The sequence below is a fragment of the Pipistrellus kuhlii genome, unplaced genomic scaffold (genome assembly GCF_014108245.1).
Source record: "Pipistrellus kuhlii isolate mPipKuh1 unplaced genomic scaffold, mPipKuh1.p scaffold_m20_p_11, whole genome shotgun sequence".
Lineage (NCBI taxonomy): Eukaryota > Metazoa > Chordata > Mammalia > Chiroptera > Vespertilionidae > Pipistrellus > Pipistrellus kuhlii.
Genome location: NW_023425416.1, coordinates 51,017,871 through 51,040,700, shown reverse-complemented (window position 1 = coordinate 51,040,700; position 22,830 = coordinate 51,017,871). Strand labels below are relative to the sequence as shown.

Here is a 22,830-nt window from a genome sequence, read left to right as displayed (position 1 = left end):
CGAGGCCCTGGCAGTCCTGAGGCCCAGGCTGGGCTGTGGGTAAGCCTGCTGGGAGCCGAGGCTGAAAGGAAGCGAGGCCCACAGGCAGAAAGCCGTGCTTTGTGCATAAGCTCCTCCTCCTCTACCGTTCCCCGGAGGGAGCGCTTTTGAACAGATGGCCACTCCCAGGGCTTGTGAGCTAACAACTGACAGCCCCTTCACGCACCCCAAGATTCTAGAGTGGGCTTGCGTCCCGGGGCAGGGAGGAAAGGTGCGGGAGGGCTGCACGTTGCAGGCAGCCTGCCTTGGGAAACCGTGGCCTTGCTAACCAGCCCTCAGTGAGACCCATAAGCTCTGGCTGCGTGTCCCCTGCGGCAGTCTGTCCTTCCCTGTGGAATAGCGCCCGGGGCTGCAGCCGTCTCGGCCCTCAGTGACCAAGGTACAGAAGTTCAGCTTCTTGACATGAATCTATGGGAAATGGAGAAAGAAAGAAATGGTCAGTAACTGTGGACACTTAACGGCTGCGAAATTAGAGTAAATGTAAAAAATCAGGATTACTCATAACCGGTGACCCTTATTAAAATGCCCCGCACCGGGCGGGCACTCGTTTGGAGAGCACTGTCTACGGGTGGCCCGGTGCATCCTGTCAGAGCCCAGTGACCGCTCCAGCTGAGTCAGAGCAGCGGCTGCAGTGGGAGTCCCCAGGCGCTAACACGAGCACCGCTGCCGTTTCAGCAGAGGTCTTTCTGATGCCTCCCGTTCTCTTCAGGGGCGTGTATTGTACATGCACACAGAACACGGGCAGGAAAGATGGGCGCAGGACAGGTGTTCCAGGTGAACAGGTGGCAGTTAGCTCGGTTCCCAGTAGCTCACTTGTCAGATTAGCCCTCAGAAAACCTTAGAGAAAGCGGCGGCCAACAGACTGTCAACAGAAAGGCTGGGCCTTCTCCAGACGGTCCTGAGCCTGGCCCGGCGCCACCCCTCCAGCCTCCGCTCCTTAGCTCCCCTGCAGGCCGCCTCACCTCCTGCCGGGCTCGGTGCATGACAGCAGTTTCACTTGTTTTTGTAACCTTGAATTTTTAAGGTTATTTACTGTGAGCAACGTGGTCCATGCTTTTTAGTAAACGGTTTCTGTCTTGTCAGAAGAAGACTGCCCTTTGATTTAGTGTGTCCTAACCGAGGACTGTTTTCCCTAAAGCAGGGTTTCCCAAACTTCTCTCATGATGAGAATCACCTGGTGGAGTTGTTAAACTACAGATTCCTGAATCTCAACTAAGAAGTGCTAAACTGGAATTTTGGGGAACATATAGGTAAAATTGTATACTTAACTTAGTGCTCTGTCTTAGTGCTCTGTCTTAGAGCACTAGTTAAGTATACAATTTTACCTATATGTCTTAGAGACCTGGCACAGTCCTGCTCCTCTCTGGGTGGCCCTGAGCGTGCCCTTAGAAGGCAGCGATGCAGGCTGCTGTCCCTCCAGGGGGCCTCTGAGTGCTCAGAAACACTGGCCTTTGCTTTGACCCCTGGGAAAAAGCGCATGCTTCATCGCCGACCTGCAAGTGATGTTTTATTCTCTTTCCTGTTTGTCTTAATTGTTCTTGTTTCTCTCTGTGCTGTCCCCTCATTCCCGCCCCTTTCTTTCTGGTGCAGAGATGAAGATAGTTGGGTGTAAGTTCCTGCTTTTGTGTGTCCTGTCTGCTTTTTGCCTGCTTTGTTTCCATCTTCATTTGTTCCATGGAATGTTGCAATACTGGGATGGGGCATCACGTACATTATTAATCCTTCATCAGCCTCGCCCTTTGGGGTACCAGACAAGACTGAAGAAGAGAAGCCACCAGCCCCGCCTAGAAGACTGGTGTTACTTCAGGGGATCACTAAGGTCTGAGGGAGCGAAGGAGACCGGGAATGTCGAGAAGCCCTTACCACGCCCCAGGTGTACATCTCAGAAAGGTTTCTAGGAGGCAGGCCAGCCACTCCCATTGGAAAGGGGCGCTGGCTTAGTCTAAGCCCCAGAGCACAGCGGGCAGGAAGGTTCTCTTTGCAGCTCTGCTGGCACACCTCGCACAAAGGCGCACACGGTCTTTGAAAGAACGCTCTCCTCACGGGAGTGTGCAGAGGCCCGGGCCGTGCGAGTGCCAGCCGAGGCCGTGGCGGGATGCCCAAGGGATGGTTTGGGAATGGTCACATCTGGCCCACAGCAGATCATCACATGGCCAGCCCAAGAAAGGAGTTATCACAGATAGGTCACTGTGCCCATCCCGTCACCCTGTTCCAGCAGGACGTCACTGACTTCATAACAACATGACAGGAGCCCTGTGACACAGAAGACATGGTTAGAAAAACAAAGAACCTGCCGGCCGGCGTGACTCAGTGGTTGAGCGTCGACCTACAAGCCAGGAGGTCACGGTTCGATTCACAGTCAGGGCACATGCCCGGGTTGCAGGCTCGATCCCTGTTCCTGCCAGAGACGGCGGATCAATGATTCTCTCTCGTCATTGATGTTTCTCCGTCCCTCTTCCTTCCTGTCTCAAATAAAAAAATATATATTTTTTAAAAATAATAAAAGTCACATGGATACCTTGAAAGTAATTTCCAGAGAGTTCTAGTTAAAACCAGGATAATATTTAAGCAAAGCACCTATTTTCTAGGTTAGACATTAAAATTCTCTAGACTTCACTTTTTGTTTTTTTGCCAAATCAGCCTAGAAATTGAATAATTATTTAAACTCCATAGAAAAACTAATGTGTAAAAGGTTTCTTATCATAAGAAGCCTCTGGCATTTCTGTTTCAGTTGTAAAAATTAAAGGAATAATCGACTTTGACTTATCCCATTATAATAGCAATAACCCACAGCAATGTTCCCAATAAGTTTTAAATCTTACTTTCAGGACGGATCTTTCTCAGCTTCTGTCCTGACAGTAGCACGTTGATAATTTGAGTTGCCCTTCTCCTGCCTGTCCTCGTCCCCGCTGGCCGGAGAGCTGTGAGCGATGTGGTCAGACTAAAGCGGGGGCTCCGCTTGGCGCAGAGAAACGCCCGGCGGCAGCAGGGACAGGCCTCACGGCCGCCTCCCCGCATGCATTGGCGTGAGGTTCTCAGAACTCCTCTGCGCGGTAGCCTCGGGGCTCCTCAGGGAACCAGGTGGCTTTCTCTGCGCTGCCATTCACTCCTCTTCCCTACTTGAGCCAAAGTCTTTTGAGAACTTCATTAAGCAACCAAATCACCGTGACTGCACCCCGGGATAGGAAGGCAACCCGAAGAGGAGGGCTGGTCATGAAGGCCTCGGAAGCCCACGGTGTGTGCCAGGCCTGGCTGGCGCTGTGGCGTGCATACAAGCCCGCAGACAGTCCCAGTTAGAAAGCAGTTAGAAAGGAGGCCCTCGGCCTGTCGGGCGCAGCCAGCACGCTCACTCGCTACCAAAAGCAAAGCCTGCTTCACTGGTGCCGGCGTTTCTAGGAGCCACTGGAAAGCCTGAGGCGCTGAGGGGCCTGCTGTGCAGGATAGCTGTCTGCTCTCTGGAGGTGCCGGCACATCTCCCTCCGGCCTCCCGGCTCCATGCTGCCGTCTTCCTGGGAAGATCCCCCTCTTTCCCCCCATCCCCCAGCCTTTACTATGCTTCTGTTGTTGTTCAGTCGGAGCCCTTTAGAAAGTGTGAGTGAAACCCTGTGTGCGTGCGGGGACCTCAGAGCAGTACATGGGCTCTTCTCACACAGCCATAGGCGTCCCACCCCAGAGGCAGCTCGGGCAGCAGGTCCAGCTTCTGCCTGTCTCCAGCAGCAGATGCAGGCACAGCTGGAACCAGGGCCCAGGGCAGCAGCCAGAACACAGCAAGTGACCCCCGGGGCTCCAGCACTGTGCCGCTGGTGGAGCGTCACCGGCTCCCAGGCCCTGGTCACGCGGGAAAGACCGCCAGGCAGTCCGGTGACTGCCCGCCCTGAGCAGGCAGGGGCCGGGAGCTGGGCCTCCAGAGGAGGGAGCAGGTGACCCGTCAGACTCCGCAGCGTTGAGGGCTGCAGAAAGAAACCGAGAAAATCAAAACAGCTTTCCTTAGGGGGCGGACGAGGGACTAGTTAAGACAGACAAGACCTGGTTACAGTGGGTTCTGGAATCTGTGGAGGCTGAGAGAGCAGCTACTCTCCTGGAGGCGGGAGAGTCTGAGCAGCCACTGCCCTCTGAGAAGGTGCCCTGCCCGCCGCACACAAGCTGTGCCCCGCCTGCGGGCCGCTGCCCTGGTATGTGGGGTGTCCATCGTTATTAACCAAGCTTGGAATGCCCTGAGCACCCACCCGAACCCCGGAGGCGCCATCGCTAGCCTGGTCCTCCATGCACAGGGCACAGGGTGGCTTCTGGGGTCACGGAGACGTGGCATTTCTTCCCCCACAGGCGACATCCGCAATGACCTGTACCTGACCCTGGAGAGGGGGGATTTCGAGAGAGGGGGAAAGAGCGTGCAGAAGAACATTGAAGTGACCATGTACGTGCTCTATGCAGATGGAGAGATCCTGAAGGTAAGGCTTGCCAGCCAGTTTGGAACGGAGGCTGACCCTGAAATGACCACCTGTTCTGTGGACATTGTCCCCGACCCTCCCCGGGCAGGACTGGGCTTGGATCGCCCTGTGCGTTCTGCTCCACCTCTTCCTTCGCCAGGGAGCCCTAAGCGCCCTGCTGACGGCTCCCAGCCTCCGGCATTCCTCTGGTGTCTGCTCCAGCTCAGACCTGCTCCCTCTAGTCTGTCCCCCATGTTGCTTCTGCCATCCAACCCTGCATGGAGCTGCCTACTTCCCGTAACTTCTAGATCACACTCTTCGTCCTTGAGCTGCTGCAGGAAGTTCCATTTGCTCTGGTCCAGGGTGAGGCTTAGGTCCTCCCCAGCTGGTGCCAAGTTCCAGGACACGGAACAGCAGGCTCCATCCCTAGGATTGCTTGTGGCCAGTGCGCCGGAGGGATCCGGTCACTCACTGAGAGTGAAGGCCTGGCGCTGCTCTCCTGTCGTCGGTGTCAGCTTTCCCCTCAGTCATGGGGTGTGGTTCACGGCCTCGTTTGCAGAGGCTTCATGGACTGCAAGCCAGTCTTTCAGACCTCGCCTCATGTTTGACAGCAGTGCTGTGAGGGGGCAGAACCAGAACAATCATCCACACTTTACAGAAGAAAAGGGTGAAATTAGCCAGAATCACCTCCCAGCGCAAGGAAGAAATAGAGGAGCATGTTGAAATGGTGTCAGAACAGTGATTATCACTTTCAAAACCCACTTCTGGGCTCAGGCACGTCCACTGTCTGCCTGGCAGTCCCCCCGAGGTCAGCAGAGCGTCTGTGCTCACCCCCGCCCCTGCGGCTTCTTCCCTCCGGCAGGCCGGCAGCCCTGGCAATGTTTGGGGCCCGGGTCAGGTGAAAGCTGGCCTTCCTTATAGTCACGGCCAGCCCGCTGGGGCCACCAAAGGTGCCAGCACAGCGCGGGGCTCAGGGCAGTGAGGGAAGCAGCCCCTCCACTTTAGCATCTCATTATCTTTGTGATCTGGCCGTGTGCCGTGCACAGTTGAATTCTCCCGCCAAGTCCACTGTTTCCTTTCTCGGTGAGGATGCGGGACCCACCTCCGGGAATCAGGTACTCAACTCAGTGCCCCGGGTTATTGCGGTGTGTGTGGTGACCTCTGCCCACAGGGAAGTGAGCCCGGTGACTGCGAGTCCTTATACCGTCCACACAGCTGTTCCCGAAAGCGTTGAATTGAGGCCAGATGCCGTTCCTCCTCTTACAGATTCCGCCTGGCTGGGAAATGAGACCCGCACAAGAGACGGGGTCCTCCACGCAGAGTCATGGAGGGCCCTCCAGGAAATGACACCTCACTGCTTCTCTCTCCCAGGATTGCATCAGCTTGGGCTCGGGAGAGCCAAACAGAAGCTCCTACCACTCGTTCGTCCTCTACCACAGTAACAGTCCTCGCTGGGGAGAGATCGTCAAGCTGCCCATCCCCATCGACCGCTTCCGCGGCTCCCACCTGCGCTTCGAGTTCAGACATTGTTCCAGTGAGTGAGCCGTCCCACACTCCTTATGATACAACTCCCATGATACAACTTTCCACCCTGGGACAGAATTGAGAGGTTCTCATTATTGGGGCAAGAAAAGGAGGAGTTGTGAAGAAATGCTATTTCAGAGATGGGATGTTCTCTGGACAGTGATTTAAAACCAGGGGTTGGCCCTAGGTGGTTTGGCTCAGTGGATAGAGCGTCAGCCTGTGGACTAAAAAGTCCCAGGTTCGATTCCGGGTCAGGGCACATGCCCGGGTTGCAGGTTGCATTCCCAGTTGGCGTGCAGGAGACAGCCAATCAGTGATTGTCTCTCATCATTGATGTTTCTATCTCTCTGTCCCTCTCCCTTCCTCTCTGAAATTAATAAAACAACAACAGAACACCAGGAGGTTGGGTGTTTGCTCCTAGTGTCTGACCTAACTGCTAGTGCCATTCCCTTTGGTGTTTCCTGTGTGTGTGTTAGACTGCTTCTCGGAGAGAGAGCCTCTGGCTAATCAAGACCTTCGGTTTTGTCTCCATTTGGGTCTAGAGAGGGTGGGCCCTGGGATATGAGTGGACACACCGCTCCTGCTGTCAGGTCGATGATAAATGAAAGTAAGGGACTCAGAAGCAAAGAGCGTAGGTGGTAAGCACAGTGTGTGGGTTGTTGAAATTTTAAAAGCAAAGTGCAGCTGGAACAGCTAACACTTGGCTCTGGTTACAGCAAAGGACAAAGGGGAGAAGAAACTCTTCGGCTTCGCGTTCTCACCCCTGATGCGGGATGACGGGACCACGCTCTCCGATGACATCCACGAGCTCTACGTGTACAAGGTGCGGCTCTGGGCTGAGTGCCGGCCTGAGAGCCAGAGGTCACGGTTTGAGTCCGGTCAGGGCACAGGCCCCAGTCGTGGGCTCGATCCCCAGTGGGGGGCGTGCAAGAGGGAGCTGACCAGTGTTTCTCTCTCATCACTGATGTTTCTATCTCTCTCTCCTTCTCTGAAATCAATAAAAATATATATATTTTTAAAAGGCATGGCAGCCATCGTGGAAACCGGTTTGGCTCAGTGGATAGAGCGTCGGCCTGCGGACTGAAGGTCCCAGGTTCGATTCCGGTCAAGGGCATGTACATTGGTTGCAGGCACATCTCTGGTGGGGGATGTGCAGGAGGCAGCGGGTCGATGTTTTCTCTCATCAATGTTTCTGGCTCTCTCTCCCTTCCTCTTTGTGAAAAATCAATAAAATACATTTTATTTTATTTTTTTTAAGAAAAGATATCTCTAAAAATAAATAAATAAAAGGCATGTCAGCCATGCCGGGGGTTTCTGGACAGAGCACAGACATCAGCCAGAAAACCCCCGGGACCTGACTGTACACGGGGTGTGGTTCAGGAAGTGCCTGTGTGCTCTGCTCTGCCCGCAGTGTGATGAGAACAGCACGTTTAACAACCACGCCCTGTACCTGGGCCTGCCCTGCTGCAGAGAGGACTACAACGGCTGCCCCAGCATCCCCTCCAGCCTCATCTTCCAGCGCAGCACAAAGGAGTCCTTCTTCATCTCCACGCAGCTCTCCTCCACCAAGCTCACCCAGAACGGTAGGCACTGGCGCCACAGGTGCCTCCCCAGCCTCCGTTGCCGATCCGTGTTAGGGGAGATGGGAATTTCTGCTGTCCTGCCTCAGTGGGGGACCCTATTCATCGAAGCTGAAGGAATCGCTGGCAGCAGCAGCCTCTGGGGTTTCCCTGGTTTTTGGCAGCTCCCGAGTGCACACCCAGAGTGCACAGATGTGTCTTTGGCCTTGACCTCAGCACTGAAGAGGCTGTGGCCATGCTCACAACTATTTCTGTTCCCTAGACCCCTCCGCACACCCCTCCCCATCTGTGCCAGGGAGAGTGGGCGCTGCTTGTCCTTGGCTTAGCCAGGGCTCACCACCTGTGGGCTTGCTTTCTAGTGGACCTCCTCGCTCTGCTGAAATGGAAGGCCTTTCCGGACAGGATCATGGACATCCTAGGGCGGCTGCGGCATGTCAGCGGAGAGGAGATTGTTAAGGTATGGCTTCCCCTCAGAAACGGTCCAGCGCTCTGTGCTGCCTGCGTTCCTTCAGGTCTCCCTTCCTTGGAGTCTTTCTCATTTCCTTACTTTGTAACCCTCACCGCACACCCAGCCTGATGTCTTTCCGGTCCACTCTCTTGGTTGTAGAAGAACGCAATCTGCCCGTCTCTCTCAGTGTCCATGGCAGGGCAGCTTCCTCACTCTGCTCCACCGCTTCTCCCAGTTCCTTGTGACAGTCCCATCTGACAGCCAAGCCGGCAGCCGCGGGACCGCCGTCCCCAGCTGTCTCCAGGCTCCTCCTCGCTGGGCTGAGTGTTGGTGCCCCTGGTTCTAGCTCAGGAAACCCCCAGGCACTTCCTACTGGCGAAAGCCCCACAGGTGGATTCTCCACAATGGACTGAACTCCGCTGGGGAAGCGGGGGGCTTTTGGTGATGAATGTAGGACAGAGGAAATCTCAGGAGGCTGCCTGTCCACCGCGCACATCTTGGCTCTGTCGTCACAAGTTTCAGATCAGTGACGCTGTCTCTGCTTCCCTCTCCCAGCTCTGTTACTCCACAGTGCACAGCACGCACCTGCAAACAGGACCAGTGTGCACCTCTGCGCACTTCTGCAAAGCCGAGTGTGAGCTCTGCTTTAATTAACGATCAGGGTGTTGGACATTTTAGAAAGAGCTCTTAACAAATAAGCTCATCCTAGTTTTTGAAACTTAAGATAAACTCTTACTCAGGACCTTTTTTCCTTCTGAACATATTCACAATATCATCTAGTGAACAGACAGGCAGGAGGAGTCTTTGATCCTATAAGCAGGTTGTATTCCTCACAGGAGAACATTCTACCAGCAGGTGTGGTTTCAGCACCAATCATTTGTCTCTGGCCAGCCAGAAGAGAGAATGGGGAGAATACACTAGCATTTTACTTCTCATTGGGAGATCTCATACCTACACAAAACTAGACAGAATAGTATAAAGAGCCCTGTATGTGCCCAGCACCCGCACCAACACTCACCAACACATGGCCAATCCTGCCCATCCAGTCCCTAGCACACCTCCCACCTTGTATTCTTTTGAAGTAAATTGTAAGCATGCTATTAGTTCTGACCAACAGAAGTTAGCTTTGACTTTTAAAGACTACTGGCATCCCGGTGTGTGTCTTCTCTCCCTTGGGGCCTGCATCTCGGCCAGGAAGGAGCAAGCCCTAAACACAAGCAGAACAAGAGGTAGTGCTGCCTGGCCCTTTGCCCTCAGTGCCGTCCTCACAGGCCACATTCTCCCTCTCTGGGCCACTAACTTCTAGATCCAAACATGGTTTCTGTCGGTCCGGCCTCCCTTGCCACATCCTCACCCAAATGTGCTGTATGGAGTTAGGCCAGTAGAGAGCGAGGGACGGCTGAACTTTTGAGGTCCCAGGAAAGTGAGCTCTTTTTCTCAAAAGGAACTTGGCATTAGAATCACTTAGCTTGTCTTGGTGGTAAGATTGCCGTCCTCTGTGGGTGTCCTAGGTGTTAAGGCACTTGCTCTTTCCTTACAAGTTGAGCACTTTCCCAAGGAAGTGCCTCTCTGTCCCCCTGGGCCGTCAGCAAATACCCCAAGCCCGCCTCGTGCACCCTGTGGCTTATTTGTAGCAGTGGTGTGAGCTCTTAGGTCTTTGCGTGTGTTTATTGGGAAGTGAGTGCATCGGTGCCTGGAAGTTTGACCTGTGGACAAGGCCCGGGAGCTGAGCTGACGTCTGTGCTCTCGCAGTTTCTGCAGGACATCTTAGACACGCTCTTTGTGATTCTGGATGACAACACGGAGAAGTACGGCCTGTTGGTGTTCCAGTCTTTGGTAAGTCTCGTCTTCCATGACTTTTCCTTCTTCCTGCACATCTTCTGTAAAGGAGGGAAGTAAGTTACCAGAGGGAGTCTGCACAAGGTTTGGTTGTTTCCAGTAGAAAAGGGACTGAGGACTATCACTCAAGACCAACCGACTGACCAGGCAGATCCCTTCAGATCAAATGGGCAGAATGCAGATGGCCAGGTGCAGGCCTCAACCTTGTGGTTCTGGTACTCGGTCTCCTCCCAGCTGCAGAGGTGCCTGGCCCTCAAATAGTGGCCTGTACCACCAGAGGTGACTAGGGGAAGCAGGTGGTTCATTTCTTCACGTGCAGACGTGGCTGTAAGCACCAGGACAAGCAGACTCACTCGTGCTGGTCTCAGCATCACACTTCCTCCCGCTATGAAGTCGTTCGGGAGCAAGAGTTGCAGGAGGCTGCTTAGTGAGGATGGACAGTGACTAGGATGTTTGTGCACTTTGCTTAGCATATCCAGTCCCACAGGAGGATGGATATTCAGGGAGAACTGTATACTCCAAATCTACCCGATAGATGAGGGCAGAGTTGCCCCTTTGGCTTTTTCCTCGCTGCCCTGGCCGGCCAGCCCCACTTCTGAAGGGCGCACTTTCATAGGCTAGTTTGGCTCCAAGGACAATCCTTTCTCCCCTCTGTTTTCCAAGGGTTCTGAGATGCACTAGTGTGTATGCCACCTGCACAGGTATTGTTTGCCTTCCCTGGTTCATGTTGTACACCCAGCATTATTAGGAAGAGGCTCAGCGTAACACAGGCACAGAACGTGGAGCCAGGCCTGGATTGGGCGTCCAGGGGAGGTGAGAACAGAGAGACAGACAGCAGTTCAGACTCAGGATGGAAACCACCCTTTCACACCCACGGGGTCACAACACTGACAGTCTACCCTTCCTTGAAGAAGCAAGAGTTCGGTTTAGTGCTGGGGATAGGCCTGAGGCCTCCCGCAAACCTGGTGTCTCCGCCAGGTGTTCATCATCAACCTGCTCAGAGACATCAAGTACTTCCACTTCCGGCCGGTCATGGACACGTACATCCAGAAGCACTTTGCTGGCGCCTTGGCGTACAAGTGAGTTTCATCTGACATCGTTATTAGGGCTTGTGTTTGAGTAGAAAGAGGCTTTAAAAAGGTCACCTGACCTTTTAGCCTTCATCGAAGAACCGCCATACTGTTTTTCATGGCGGCTACACCATGTCCCATTCCCACCAGCAGTGCCCAAGGGTTCCAGTATCTCCGCATCCTTGTCAGCACTTGCTCTTTTCTATCTGTTTAGTTTTCTTTATTTTTCGGTTCGGGCTGAAAACATTTCTGGCTGCGTGGCGTGTGGATTAAAGTGGGGTTTCTGGGACTGCTCTCTCCCCCAGGGAGCTCATCCGCTGTTTGAAGTGGTACATGGACTGCTCGGCAGAGCTGATTCGGCAGGACCACATCCAGGAAGCCATGCGGGTAACGTACTGGCTGACTTTGAGAAAAGTTCTTTGCCCTTCATTCCCTGCTGTGTTAGTTCCTGACTCTTTAACACCTTCCCATCCCTCTGTCCCCACACCTCCAGGCCTTGGAGTACCTTTTCAAGTTCATCGTGCAGTCCAGGATCCTGTACTCGAGAGCCACATGTGGGATGGAAGAGGAGCAGTTCCGGTCCAGCATCCAAGAGCTTTTCCACTCCATCCGGTTTGTGCTCAGTCTGGACAGCAGAAACTCAGAGACTCTCCTGTTCACTCAGGTCTGTGGCTGCAGGGCAGCGTTGATGCGGACTCTTGTCTGTCTGCGTCGGTGATTTCTTTGTCCTCTGGCTTCCGGAGTCAGAGAAGTCTTGCCAAGCTCCTGTGTGTTGGGTAAGGGCTGGTTTACAACAAAGTACCCACTAGAATGGAAAGCTGCTTTCCTTCAAGCCAGCTGTGGCCCAGCTGCCAAATATAAAACATCCCAGTGGCTTATGGTGGGGAGCACAGCTGTGTTCTCAGGAGTCCTCTTCATTTTATTGTTGTCATTGTTTTGTTGTTGTTAGTCCTCATCCAAGGTTATTTTCTCCATTGATTTTCTTAGAGTGGAAGGGAGGGAGGGAGGAGAGGAGGAGTGAGAAGACGCATTGGTTGCCCGAGCATAGACTGCAGCATGGCAGACCTGTGTCCCAGTGGCATAAATCCCACTCACCGTAGGCCAGTGTCTACTGTCTGATGAGTCAGTCAAGAGAAACAGCCTCCCTGCTCTGCCTGCCTCTTAGGGGCGTGTACTCTCACCTACTGTCTCTAAGTGATGTGCCCTTTCCCTTTGTATGTCTTGGGTTAATTGTGTAAGAGGACTGAGAAGTGGGAAGCCTCCTTCATGCCACCTGCGTGTAGAAGAGAGATGACTGAGAGCAGTGTTTATTGAAAGCCTTCTGTGTGCCAGGCAACCTACTAGAAACAAACTTATACACCTAATTTTTTTCCTCAGACCCATGTAATAGCGTCATCCCATTTTACAGATGAGAAAACTGAGGATTAGGCATTAACTCACCCAAGGTTCTGTGGCAGATAAGTGATAAGCTGGGATTGGAACTCATGACTGTCTAATTCCAAAATTCATTGTCTGTCTCCTACACTACTCTGCCTCCCGGAGGTGCTGGAATTATCATCAGATTGTCTTCAGGAGGCCACCTCCTGGGTCTGCCTAAGCTGAGATTCCGGAAGAGAAGTCTCCAAGAACATACACTCCCCAGGCCATCTAGGTCACTGACCTCTCTGCCAACATCATCTAAAGTCCTCAAGAGTTCATGAATAAGCTCATGCAATCTTCATCCTTGGGATTTACACTTGAGACCACCAGCATCACATAGGAAGGAAATAAAGTCTTCCTCTTTTGTGGTTTCAAATAAATGTGTCTGTCCCGGGAAAGTGGTCCAGCTCTCACTGGGCTGCTGCAGGTTCAGTGGGCACTCTGTGCAGGTGCTCAGCCCTCCCTGCCACCCTCTCCCTTAGGCCCTGGCCGGAGTTTGGGGCCACAATAGAAAGGTCAAGAGCAGATCATAGAGACAGAGACAAACATTTAAATCCATTTTATAAGCAAACACAGCTGTGGGTATTCAGCCATGTTGAGCTGATTTCATTTTATAGTCCCTTCTCTTGCCAACAAATGCCCTGGCAAGTTATGAAAGCTTCAAGTGGCCTGGCCCCATCAGTTCTCTAGTTTTTATTTCCATTTTGGTTCTCCCTGCTTCATGTCCCAGCTTTACCACTTATCTGCCACAGAACCTTGGGTGAGTTACTGCCTAATCCTCAGTTTTATCATCTGTAAAATGGGGATGATGCTGTTACTTACCTCCTGACATTGGAGTGAAAGGCCAGGGAGGAGCCCGCCCACAACAGGGCCTGCAGTGCTTTCTCAGCCTCTCACCGCCCTGTGGCTGTCTGAGCATGCGCGATGCAAACATGCTGCCTCTGAGTAATCACAGCTGCACTTGCTTCTGCAGGCCGCACTCCTCAATTCCTTCCCCACCATTTTTGACGAGCTGCTGCAGATGTTCACCGTGCAGGAGGTAGCGGAGTTTGTGAGAGGGACGCTGGGGAGCATGCCCAGCACCGTGCACATCGGGCAGTCCATGGATGTGGTGAAGCTGCAGTCCATCGCCAGGACCGTGGACAGCCGCCTGTTTTCTTTCTCGGGTAAGCCACGTTGGGATGAGAGTTAGTCACTGTTTCAGGGTGCTAGCCACGTGGTGATCACAGTGTCAGCCATCACGTGAGAAGCCAGTAGCCCGTAGATGCAGTCTTTTTGGTAAACTATAGTTATAATATTTGGGAATAACAACTTTTAAGTTCGAGAATGCGGACAAGACATAGTACCACCCCTCACTCACAAATTATTCCTAGAGACCAACTTGCAGTGGTACCAAGTTATCCGTGGCCAGATGTTAAAGTCAATGTGAGCCTGGTCCTTTAAGCAGAATAGCACGAGCATAGGAGAAACTTCCAGGGCATAGGAACAGTCTGAAATGCTAGCCAAACAATTACTGCATTTTTATAATTAGAATTTTTGGTAATAAAAAATTTTAAGTTTGACTTTTGAAACATAACAGCAATCATTTCACAGCCCAGTGCCACACACTTTGTAATACTAGTGTCCTCTTTAACTTAGCTCGCTAGCATGGCGGATGGCTGATGGAAAGCTGCCACGGAAATCAGTTTCCTTCCGGTGTCTGTTTAGGTTAACGCTCTCCTCACCAGCAGCGGGACTGGAGATGTGACCAGTGGGCTGGACACTGTCTCTGAGGCCGTCACCACTCGTGCTTCCGGTGCTGCCGAGAGCGATGCTTTCTCGGCATTGGGGCGGGAGACGCAGACTGCTCTCACTGGCATACTTCACTTCTCATTCTTTTGCACGCACTTGCTCCTCCCATAATCGAGTAGAAAATTTGTTCTAAAACTTCATTGGGTTTGTTGGTTTTGTTCAGTGTAAGGCTTTTATATTTAGAATTAGGCAGCTGGGCTCAGTTTAGATGATCCCAGTTTTGTTGGCAGCATCCAAAGCATCATAGTCAGGAGCCAGTCGAACATATGCCTCCTTCTCTCCATCAGGCCTGATCAGGCTGTTGACCTTGGCCACCTCAATGTCAGAGAGCTGCTTCACAGCCTGTTTGACCTGCTGCTTGTTGGCCTGGACGTCCACAAGGAACGCAGTGTCTTGTTGTCGCCTCTCTTCTCCGTGCTGACTCGGTGGTGGGGTGTGATGGTGGCACAGGGGGCAGGCTCGTTTCTCCTGGGCGCCCTGCCGAGGATGTGGGGGCGGCTTTCGGGGCCTGGTGTCTGGCTGTCAGGAGGTGGGCCGTGTGCGGACCTTCGTTGTGTGGCTGTGGACGCCTTTCCGCGCCGCTTTCCTCGCCTTCAAAGCCTTTGCTTTGGCTTCGGCTTTGGGAGGGGCGGGGCTTCCCTCTCAGCTTTTGGTAGCAAGCGATTGGGTTTTGAGATGACCAGCCACCACCACGCTTTGAAGCTGAGTGGTAGCGCCTTCCTGGAGCAGGGTTTCTGCCAGTGATGTCCTTTAACCAGCACGACATTCTCAGAGCACCTTGGTCTGACCTTCAGCAGATTCTAGTGAAAAACTACTGTTTCTGCAGCAGCTGTTGGTTGTTTCATATCCTGCTTTGTTGGTATTTTGGTCTATTGTACAAGATAGATTATGAACTTCTCTTTTAGCCAAGCATCTTTTTATTTATTATTATTATTTTTAAATATATTTTTTATTGATTTCAGAGAAACGAGGGGATAGGGGAAGAAGAAAGAGACAGAGGGGGGGAGAGAAACATCAATGATGAGAGAGAATCATTGATTGGCTGCCTCCTGCATGCCTCACATAGAGGATCGAGCCCACAGCCCAGGAATGTGCCCTGACCGGAAATCAAACTGTGACTTCCTGGTTCATAGGTTGATGCTCAACCACTGAGCCACCCAACCAGGCATCAAGCATGTTTTTTAAACATAAGATAGCTGTCAGTCCATTTTATTGAAACATTCTGATAAGTATTTGGCAAGGCATTCCCCAATTCTCTGCGTGTCATGTGATTTGTCTTTGGCTGACAGATTTTCTTTTTGAATTTCATCTGGAACACTTAACCATGTTGAAATATGAGCAATAAATCCAAAATGCTATGGCTCCTTTGTGATACTAATCATCTGGCTGAATGGACTGGCCAGGCTTGGTGGGACCTGCAGGGCACGGAATAATTTACCCTGGTGTTATCACACCTTTGAGCAAATGCAGCGAGGCCATTAGCGCCTCATTCTCCGGTGCTGATGGGGACGGAGCCCACAGGGAGAGCAAGCTGTCTACGGTCTTAGAGTTAATGGAGTGGCCTTCCTGTGCTGTTTGGGTAACAATGAGGAGAAAAGAGAAGTAGGCTTGGTGATAACGGTTAGCTAATTATCAAAGGCTTATGACAAAAGTCCTGCTTCCGGCCTGTTCTCGCTGCCTCGGTCACACCTAGCCTCCCATAAGCCTGAGGGGCAGTGAGGCAGGCTAATGGCTGCACAGAGTGAATGGGGCGGTGGTGCCAGGACACCTAGCAAGGCGTCTTCAAGAGGGACCCAATCTGATCACGTGTGCAGCTGGGTCAGTGCAGCTTATAGAATGGAGGGGCATTTCGGTGGCATTCTCACTGCACACTGAGCCTTTGATTTGGAGTCCAGTCATTAAGAGGCTTTCATCACACTTATCCCGCACACAGTGCGCAGATACGAAGTCTTAATCAGAGAAAGACGAGAGCGGTGGGAGGATAATGCTGGGGATGTCTTAACATCCTGCACCAGGGGAGGGCGTGGCCTCCCGCTCAGCCCCACCCCGCCAGCCACTGGCTTCCAGCACCTGTGTGTTTTCTCTCCCAGAATCCCGCCGCATCCTGCTTCCCGTGGTTCTCCATCACATCCACCTCCACCTGCGGCAGCAGAAAGAGCTGCTCATCTGCTCAGGGATTCTCGGCAGCATCTTCTCCATCGTCAAGACCAGCTCTCTGGTAGTGCCCCCCCCACCCCCTCAGCTCTGCCCCAGACTGGGGTTACCCCAGCCAGAGGCAGCCCAGCAAAGAGCACTTGGTGCACTTCTCAGGGAGAGAAGCTGTCATCAGTGACAGGAAGGCACCCGAGGGAGTGGAGGCCTGTGTGCCCAGCAGGCCGTTCAACACCATTCAACTCAGTCTTGCTATTTTCAAACGTTTCACTGTGTAAATCCACCCTCAGGCCACCCAGAAGCATAGTGATCTGTAGCCCAGGAAGCCCAGGCCTGTGCCCATCAGCGCTGTCGGTTCTGGGTTCCAGAGAATGTGCTGAGGATACGCGGGCACGGACAGGGGCAGGCAGGCCGGGAGGCAGCTTGTTCACTCAGACTTTTCTGGCAGCCTGATCCCACCCGCATGGCATTCCTGCCCTGTGCCAGAGGAGCCAGGGTGGAGAGAGAGGGAGTGCGTGCTGCCCAGGGCGCGCTGAGCCTGAGGAGGGAGGTTTCAGTGCTTGTGCCCATTTTCTTCCTTTAAATTTTCTCCTAAAAGGAAATCTGTGGTAAAGGGGAGGAAGGAAATGAAAGACATGTATCAGGCATGAATAATTTGCTTTAATGATATTTACTATATGCGTTTATGACGATAGAAGAAATTTACATTTCTTATGGAAAATATAGGAAAGTATAAAGAAAGAAATTAAAAACAAAAATTAAGTTTTTTATCACACCACCTTGGTAAGAGATAAGGTTCCTGGAAAATAACATTTCAGGTTCATTGACAATGACGGCCAGTGGCCAGGTGATAAGAACATGGTTAGGCTAGCCGTGCACCAGGAGAGGTGCCAAAAAGAGAGCATGCTTGGTTTGAGCAGGATGCAGGGACCCAGTGGGGTGCTCTGGTATCAGACTTAAAGTTCCATCTGGTGATGGCACAGTGTGGCGGAGCAACTGTGAGGGTGTGGGGTCCTATTGTTTGCTCTTGGCTCCTGGCCAGGCCTGGCAGCTCCCCTCCCCCCTCACAGAGGCCACACGGGTGCATAAGGTCTCCTAGTGCCCAAGGTCACACTTGACAGGTGGGAGACTTATTGCTAAAAAGAAAAAGAAAAGGGAAGAGGAGGAATGGGAACAGATCAAAGCCTCAAGGAGATGGTCCGGTTGTATTGGTGGGGCCGGAGAGTTTGGTGCAATTAACTGCTTCCAGGATCCCAAAGAGGCATCACAGGCGAGAGCGTTACAGTCAGGTCAGCATATGAGAGAGCTTTGGGGCCAGAGCTGCTCAGCTCCGTGTGGGTCGGGCAGGGCGTCATTGTGTCAAACAGACGGGCAGGGGCTGAAGCTGCATGAGACAGAGGTGTTACCTTCCTTGTTCGCCTCTGTATCCTCAGTCCTCACACAGTGGCTGGCACGTGATAAATGTTTAGAAAGTGACGGATGGGTGGACATTCGGACCAGTTATAACCTAAAGAGGCTGGAGAAGGGGCCGTGGGGACTTCTGTGAGACAATGGAAACTGAGCTGCGGGATTTGAGATTGAATGGGAGAGGTCGGTCAGGGATAGCACAGGCTCGTCCTGAGGTCAGAGCATCATGGCTGGGAGGCAGCCTGTGAGGAGGCGTGCTCTGTGTCTGTGGAGGACGGAGCCCGGAGTCCTCCAGGGACCAGCGCCCGGGAGCGAGAAGGCTGAGGAGCTGGCAGCAGCCCGGCTGGCAGAGACGAACCAGCCAGAGAGAACCCCTCAGGGTTCAGCAGGACTAAGCTCCGCTGGGTGCGGCAGCCATGGGGAGGAGCTGCTCACACCCACGGGTGAACGTGTCCCCGTCTTCTCAGGGCTGTGCTTCCTCCTGACAGTGGCAGGGAAACCAAGAACACCTGTAACTCGGGCCCTTGCCTCTGTCCTGTGTATTGAAATTAATGTATTTGCCTGCAGTTCAGAATTGTGGGTGTCAGGTGGGGCTGGTTAAGGCCTCAGCCACCATCCTGGGCCTCAGCGCCCGGTGTCCCGCCTTCTCAGAGCTGGTGCCGGGTTCCCTGACACTCCGCCAGTGAGGCCGAGAGCCGGTGGGGAGACCAGTCCCGGGACCAGTCCTGAGCGGCTGGCCTAGAAAGTGCCACCGGCTGCCCGCGCCGGGCCTGCGCTAACCGTGTGTCTCTGCTGCCCGCTCAGGAGGCGGACGTCCTGGAGGAGGTAGAGATGATGGTGGAGAGCCTCCTGGACGTGCTCTTGCAGACTCTGCTCACCATCATGAGCAAATCGCACGCTCAGGAGGCGGTAAGAGGGCAGCGGTGCCCGCAGTGCACAGCCGAGATCACTGTTAGTAACTAACATCAGGTTTCCTTCTTTCTTGTCTAACCCGGGGCTCCTCCACCAACCCATCTCACCGCTCACCTCCATCTCGCTGCCCCACATGGCGTCCGCATGCTGTCATCTCCCTCCGGGATGCTGCTGTCTTCCTCCCCCATCTCCGCCCATCTCCGCTCTGAGCCTCAGGGCAGACCGGAAACGCTGGCCTTTGTCTTTGAGCCAGGTCAGGCCTATGGGGGGGGTGACAGACGCAGGGAGGAGTAAGCTGCCAGTGAGAGGCGGGCTCTGGGACAGGCTGTCCTCAATGCTGAGCACAGCAGAGGGCTTTCTCGGGACTCACTTGAACTACAGGTCAGTTGCTCTCTCTGTAATGTTTATCTCAGTGTCGGGCCTCAGGAAGAACGCAATGACGTAGAATCGCGCTGGCTTCACTGGACAGCCATCTCCGTGATCCAATGAGGAGAGAGACAGTCAGGGAAAGCCTCTCGGGAGGCCAGAGAGGAAGCCCCCAGGTCCCCTCTCCTGTGCCCGAGTTGAAGCGGGATGAACATTGCCTGGGACCTTCCAGTCGCCAGGTGGCAGGTGACCGAAATCTCTACGAAGAAAGCCCTCTGTGCCCGGGCCAGCGGGCCGAGCAGAGGGCAGGCCAGCACTCTGGGGCACTGGGCTGGTGACGAGTGTCCGCTCCCGTCAGTGAGGGCGCCCTCACTGTGGACAAACACATACGCACCTGCACGTCCTGGTAACCCGTTCTAGCTGACAGTGACATTGTGTGCTGTGGGCCGGCCCTCTCTGCCCTTTACAGATATTAACTCACTTCTTAGCAATACTCACCAAGCGCTTCATCTGCTGTGGATTAATGAAGGTGACAGTGACTGCAGCTAATCGAGTACTTTTCTGTGCTGGGCCTTTGCTAAATGATTCCCGTGCGCTCATCTGATCCTTACAGTAGATACAGGAGTTTTGGTTGATGATGCCCGATTTTCAGATAAACTGAGGCTCACGTACTAGTACATGTATATATCTTGCATACATACATGTATAATAGTCTTGTGGGTCTAAAAAGGATTTGAGAGACTAAAAACTGTTGGCAAATTCCCATGAATTTGTCCAAATGAAGTAATTTTGCTCCATTTTTTTCTGAGGAGGCATTCTTCTACAAGGAGGCCATGCCCGCTGCCCACTGCCCGCCTGCTGCCCGCTGCCGGGAGCCGGTGCAAGTCTCTGGAGTCCTGACAGCAGGGTTTGCTCCCACGTGCCCCACTTGATATTTGAAGAAAGTTTAAAGATCCCTTATTTATCTTTAAATTTTCACTTGTCTTAAAGCCCAAAGCTTATCTTCTCATCCAGGTCAGTTTTGATTCCTGTACTTTCCAGACAGTTATGTTGACCTACTGTGTTCCAGTTGCTTGGTCCACTAACCACATGTAAGTCTGGAGGTCCCCAAGGAGTTCGTTGTAGAAGGACCCAGCAGGATGGGCAGATCCCAAATTCTGTTCAAAGAAGGCCGAGGACCCTGACCCAAGCAGCCCCCCAGGCTTCTCTCTGGTGCCCGGGCCGCATGTAGTGACCGAGGACTGTGCCCAAACTCCCTCGGAGAGAAACTGAACGCCATCTTCCCTTGCAGAGCTTCCTGGTCATACGTTAAGGATTGAACCAGCCCCGCTGCAAAAATTCCCTATAACTCCTGGCCCTCCAGGCCGCCTAGCAGAGAGGAAAGCTCATTTCATGGCCAGAGTTGTCACCTTCCCTTTCATGGTCATGGGGCCATCTCAGACCCTCCCTTCTGTCCTTCCCTCTGTGGATCGGGGTTGCCCTGGTAATGGTCTGTGCAGGTGCTGAGTGTCTCTCGGGTCTCCGCAGGGTGAGTATGTGTCCTGCCTTCTCTCGCTGCTCCGCCAGATGTGTGACACCCACTACCAGCACCTCCTGGACAACTTCCAGAGCAAAGATGAGCTCAAGGTGGGCAGCAAAGCACGTGCCTTCCACCAGGGGGCAGCATGTGGCTGAGACTGCAGGGGCTTTCCCCTGCCAGGGACAAGAGCAAGCGACCAGGCCAGGGCTGCCAGGGTGTGAGTCACAGCCCCTCTTTCCAGCTGACCTATGGCTTCGGGAGGCTGAAAGCCAGCAGTCTCATGCACCAGACCCCGGAAATGCTGGCATGCTTGCCCTGACTGATGGCATCCTTGTGATCATGTGCCTTTATGGGAAGCTACTGGGGCCACACTCGCCGGCAGCACACCAGGACTCCTCCCTTTCTGTGCCTTCTATTTCACCCCTGCAAACCTGGCTTCACTGTCTAATAACTACAATAATAATGGTGACAGCCCTTCCCCATTTAAAATGTGTTTCTGGAAGATGCCCATAAGTTCCTTCTTGTTTCAGGAATTCCTACTGAAGATTTTCTGTGTGTTCCGGAACCTGATGAAGATGAGTGTCTTTCCTCGGGACTGGATGGTGATGAGACTTCTCACAAGCAAGTGAGTGTGGAAGGGCCTCGCACCAGCATCTGTGGAGTTGTTCTCAGGCTAAGGAGAGCGTGTCCGTGCAAGAGAGCAAGGAAGAGGTCAAGACCAAGGCCATGGGGAAGAGAGGAGAGGGTGAATGTGAAAAAAAAGTGTTTTAGGCACAATAAATAGGACTTGACCATTTATCATAAGTTCAAAGAGAAGAAAGGATCAAAGATGGTTGGGTTTTTTTTTAATTGAGCCTAGGTGCCTGGCAAACATGTCATAGTGAGGGGAGAAAAGGAGACGCTGAGGGTGTGAAATGTCGTACCCAGAGGAGGGGTCTTTCTGAGGAGCCTGTTTTGTGGCCCATTGGCTTCTGAGGCTCTAGCTTCCCGCAGTTTCCCCATTTGGTCTGTGCTGTCTGCCAGGCACTGCTTGCCTCCCACAGTCGGTGCTAAGTACCCCTGAGGCCTGGCTGCGAGGCTCTGACCACTCCTGGCGCTGGCCTCTGGCCAGAGCTTCTAACTGACAAACCGGAGAAGTGATGCTGGAGGTGAGGGCAGCCTCGAGTTACACAGGCATTTCCTCACAGTGGGTGTCCGCTCGACTCCCTCTCGTTTCTGTCTCTCGGCTCCACTCAGAGCTTCCCAGGCCCCCGGCCTAGCCTGCAAGCACAGCCTCTTTTTTTAGGGCTTTTTTAAAGTATTTTTTATTGATTTCAGAGAGGAAGGCAGAGGGAGAAAGAGACAGAACATCAGTGATGAGAGAGAATCCTTGATTGGCTGCCTCCTGCACGCCCCTCACTGGGGCTGTAGGCCGTTGGTGCTAAGCTGTCAGATGCCATTGCGCGTCTGTTAACTCCGCCAACACTTGTCCCCTCCCTGCAGCGTCATAGTCACCACGGTGCAGTACCTGTCCTCCGCCCTGCACAAGAACTTCACCGAGGCGGACTTCGACTTCAAGGTAGGCGCCCCGAGACCTGCGCCATCTTTGTAATGACCCTCGGAAGCTAAAAACCACGCTCATAGTTTTGTTTTGGTTTCACTTAAAACGGCCATTTCATTTTGCTCACAGTTTACAGGTCAGGAATCTGAGGAAGACTCGGCTATGTGTCAGCTCGAGGACTGGGGAAAGCTCGCGGATCTTTTTATTATTATTAAATGTTCGTAGTATCAAATGGCTTCCAAGCATGATAGTGACTAGAACATCACTAGAGCGTGCTCCGCTTCGGGAGGTGCTGGGAGCCAGGCGGCCCTGAGTACGCTTCACAGCCAGAATTAACACTGTTGGCTTCAGAGGAGTCAAAAAAGAAGGGGAAAACCATTTGCAAAGAAATTTTTAAAAAACACCAAGATCTCAAGTTGTAAAATGAATTCTGTGCCACATGCGTGTATTTAGAATCTGCCACATGTTCTCTTTCCTAGGTGTGGAATTCTTATTTTAGCCTGGCAGTTCTGTTCATAAACCAGCCGAGCCTCCAGCTAGAAATCATCACTTCAGCCAAGAGGAAGAAGATTCTCGATAAGTAAGACATATGTCTCTTACCTCCTTACCACGTGCCCAGTGGGCTTGTTTCCACGGGAGGCCCTCACGTCCACAGGCCGGAGCAGCTTCCCGAGGCCCGTGGGAGGCAGAGGGCGTAGAGCAGGGGCAGCACCAGCAATAGTGCTGACGTGCTGGCCTCCCTGGTGTAGCCTTGTCTTCCCGAACCTTCTCCACTAATAACTGGCTCCTGTGTTCCTG

At 53.0% G+C, this 22,830-nt stretch overlaps 1 protein-coding gene across 10 annotated transcripts in view; it reads left to right on the top strand.

The window, feature by feature from the left end:
- DOCK3 (dedicator of cytokinesis 3) overlaps positions 1–22,830 on the top strand; it is a 143,896-nt gene that overhangs the window by 86,700 nt on the left and 34,366 nt on the right. For 9 of the 10 annotated variants that reach the window (XM_045579537.1, XM_045579540.1, XM_045579539.1 and 6 more), the window contains 16 exons: positions 4,363–4,487; positions 5,838–6,000; positions 6,707–6,813; positions 7,402–7,573; positions 7,930–8,027; positions 9,771–9,854; positions 10,836–10,936; positions 11,233–11,314; positions 11,421–11,591; positions 13,320–13,512; positions 16,228–16,355; positions 18,500–18,646; positions 20,501–20,599; positions 21,023–21,117; positions 21,975–22,050; positions 22,512–22,612. In XM_045579537.1, the coding sequence (XP_045435493.1) occupies positions 4,363–4,487; positions 5,838–6,000; positions 6,707–6,813; positions 7,402–7,573; positions 7,930–8,027; positions 9,771–9,854; positions 10,836–10,936; positions 11,233–11,314; positions 11,421–11,591; positions 13,320–13,512; positions 16,228–16,355; positions 18,500–18,646; positions 20,501–20,599; positions 21,023–21,117; positions 21,975–22,050; positions 22,512–22,612 (1,942 nt within the window). The remainder of the gene's footprint in view (positions 1–4,362; positions 4,488–5,837; positions 6,001–6,706; positions 6,814–7,401; positions 7,574–7,929; positions 8,028–9,770; positions 9,855–10,835; positions 10,937–11,232; positions 11,315–11,420; positions 11,592–13,319; positions 13,513–16,227; positions 16,356–18,499; positions 18,647–20,500; positions 20,600–21,022; positions 21,118–21,974; positions 22,051–22,511; positions 22,613–22,830) is intronic. The other variant, XM_045579538.1, reaches the window with a different exon arrangement.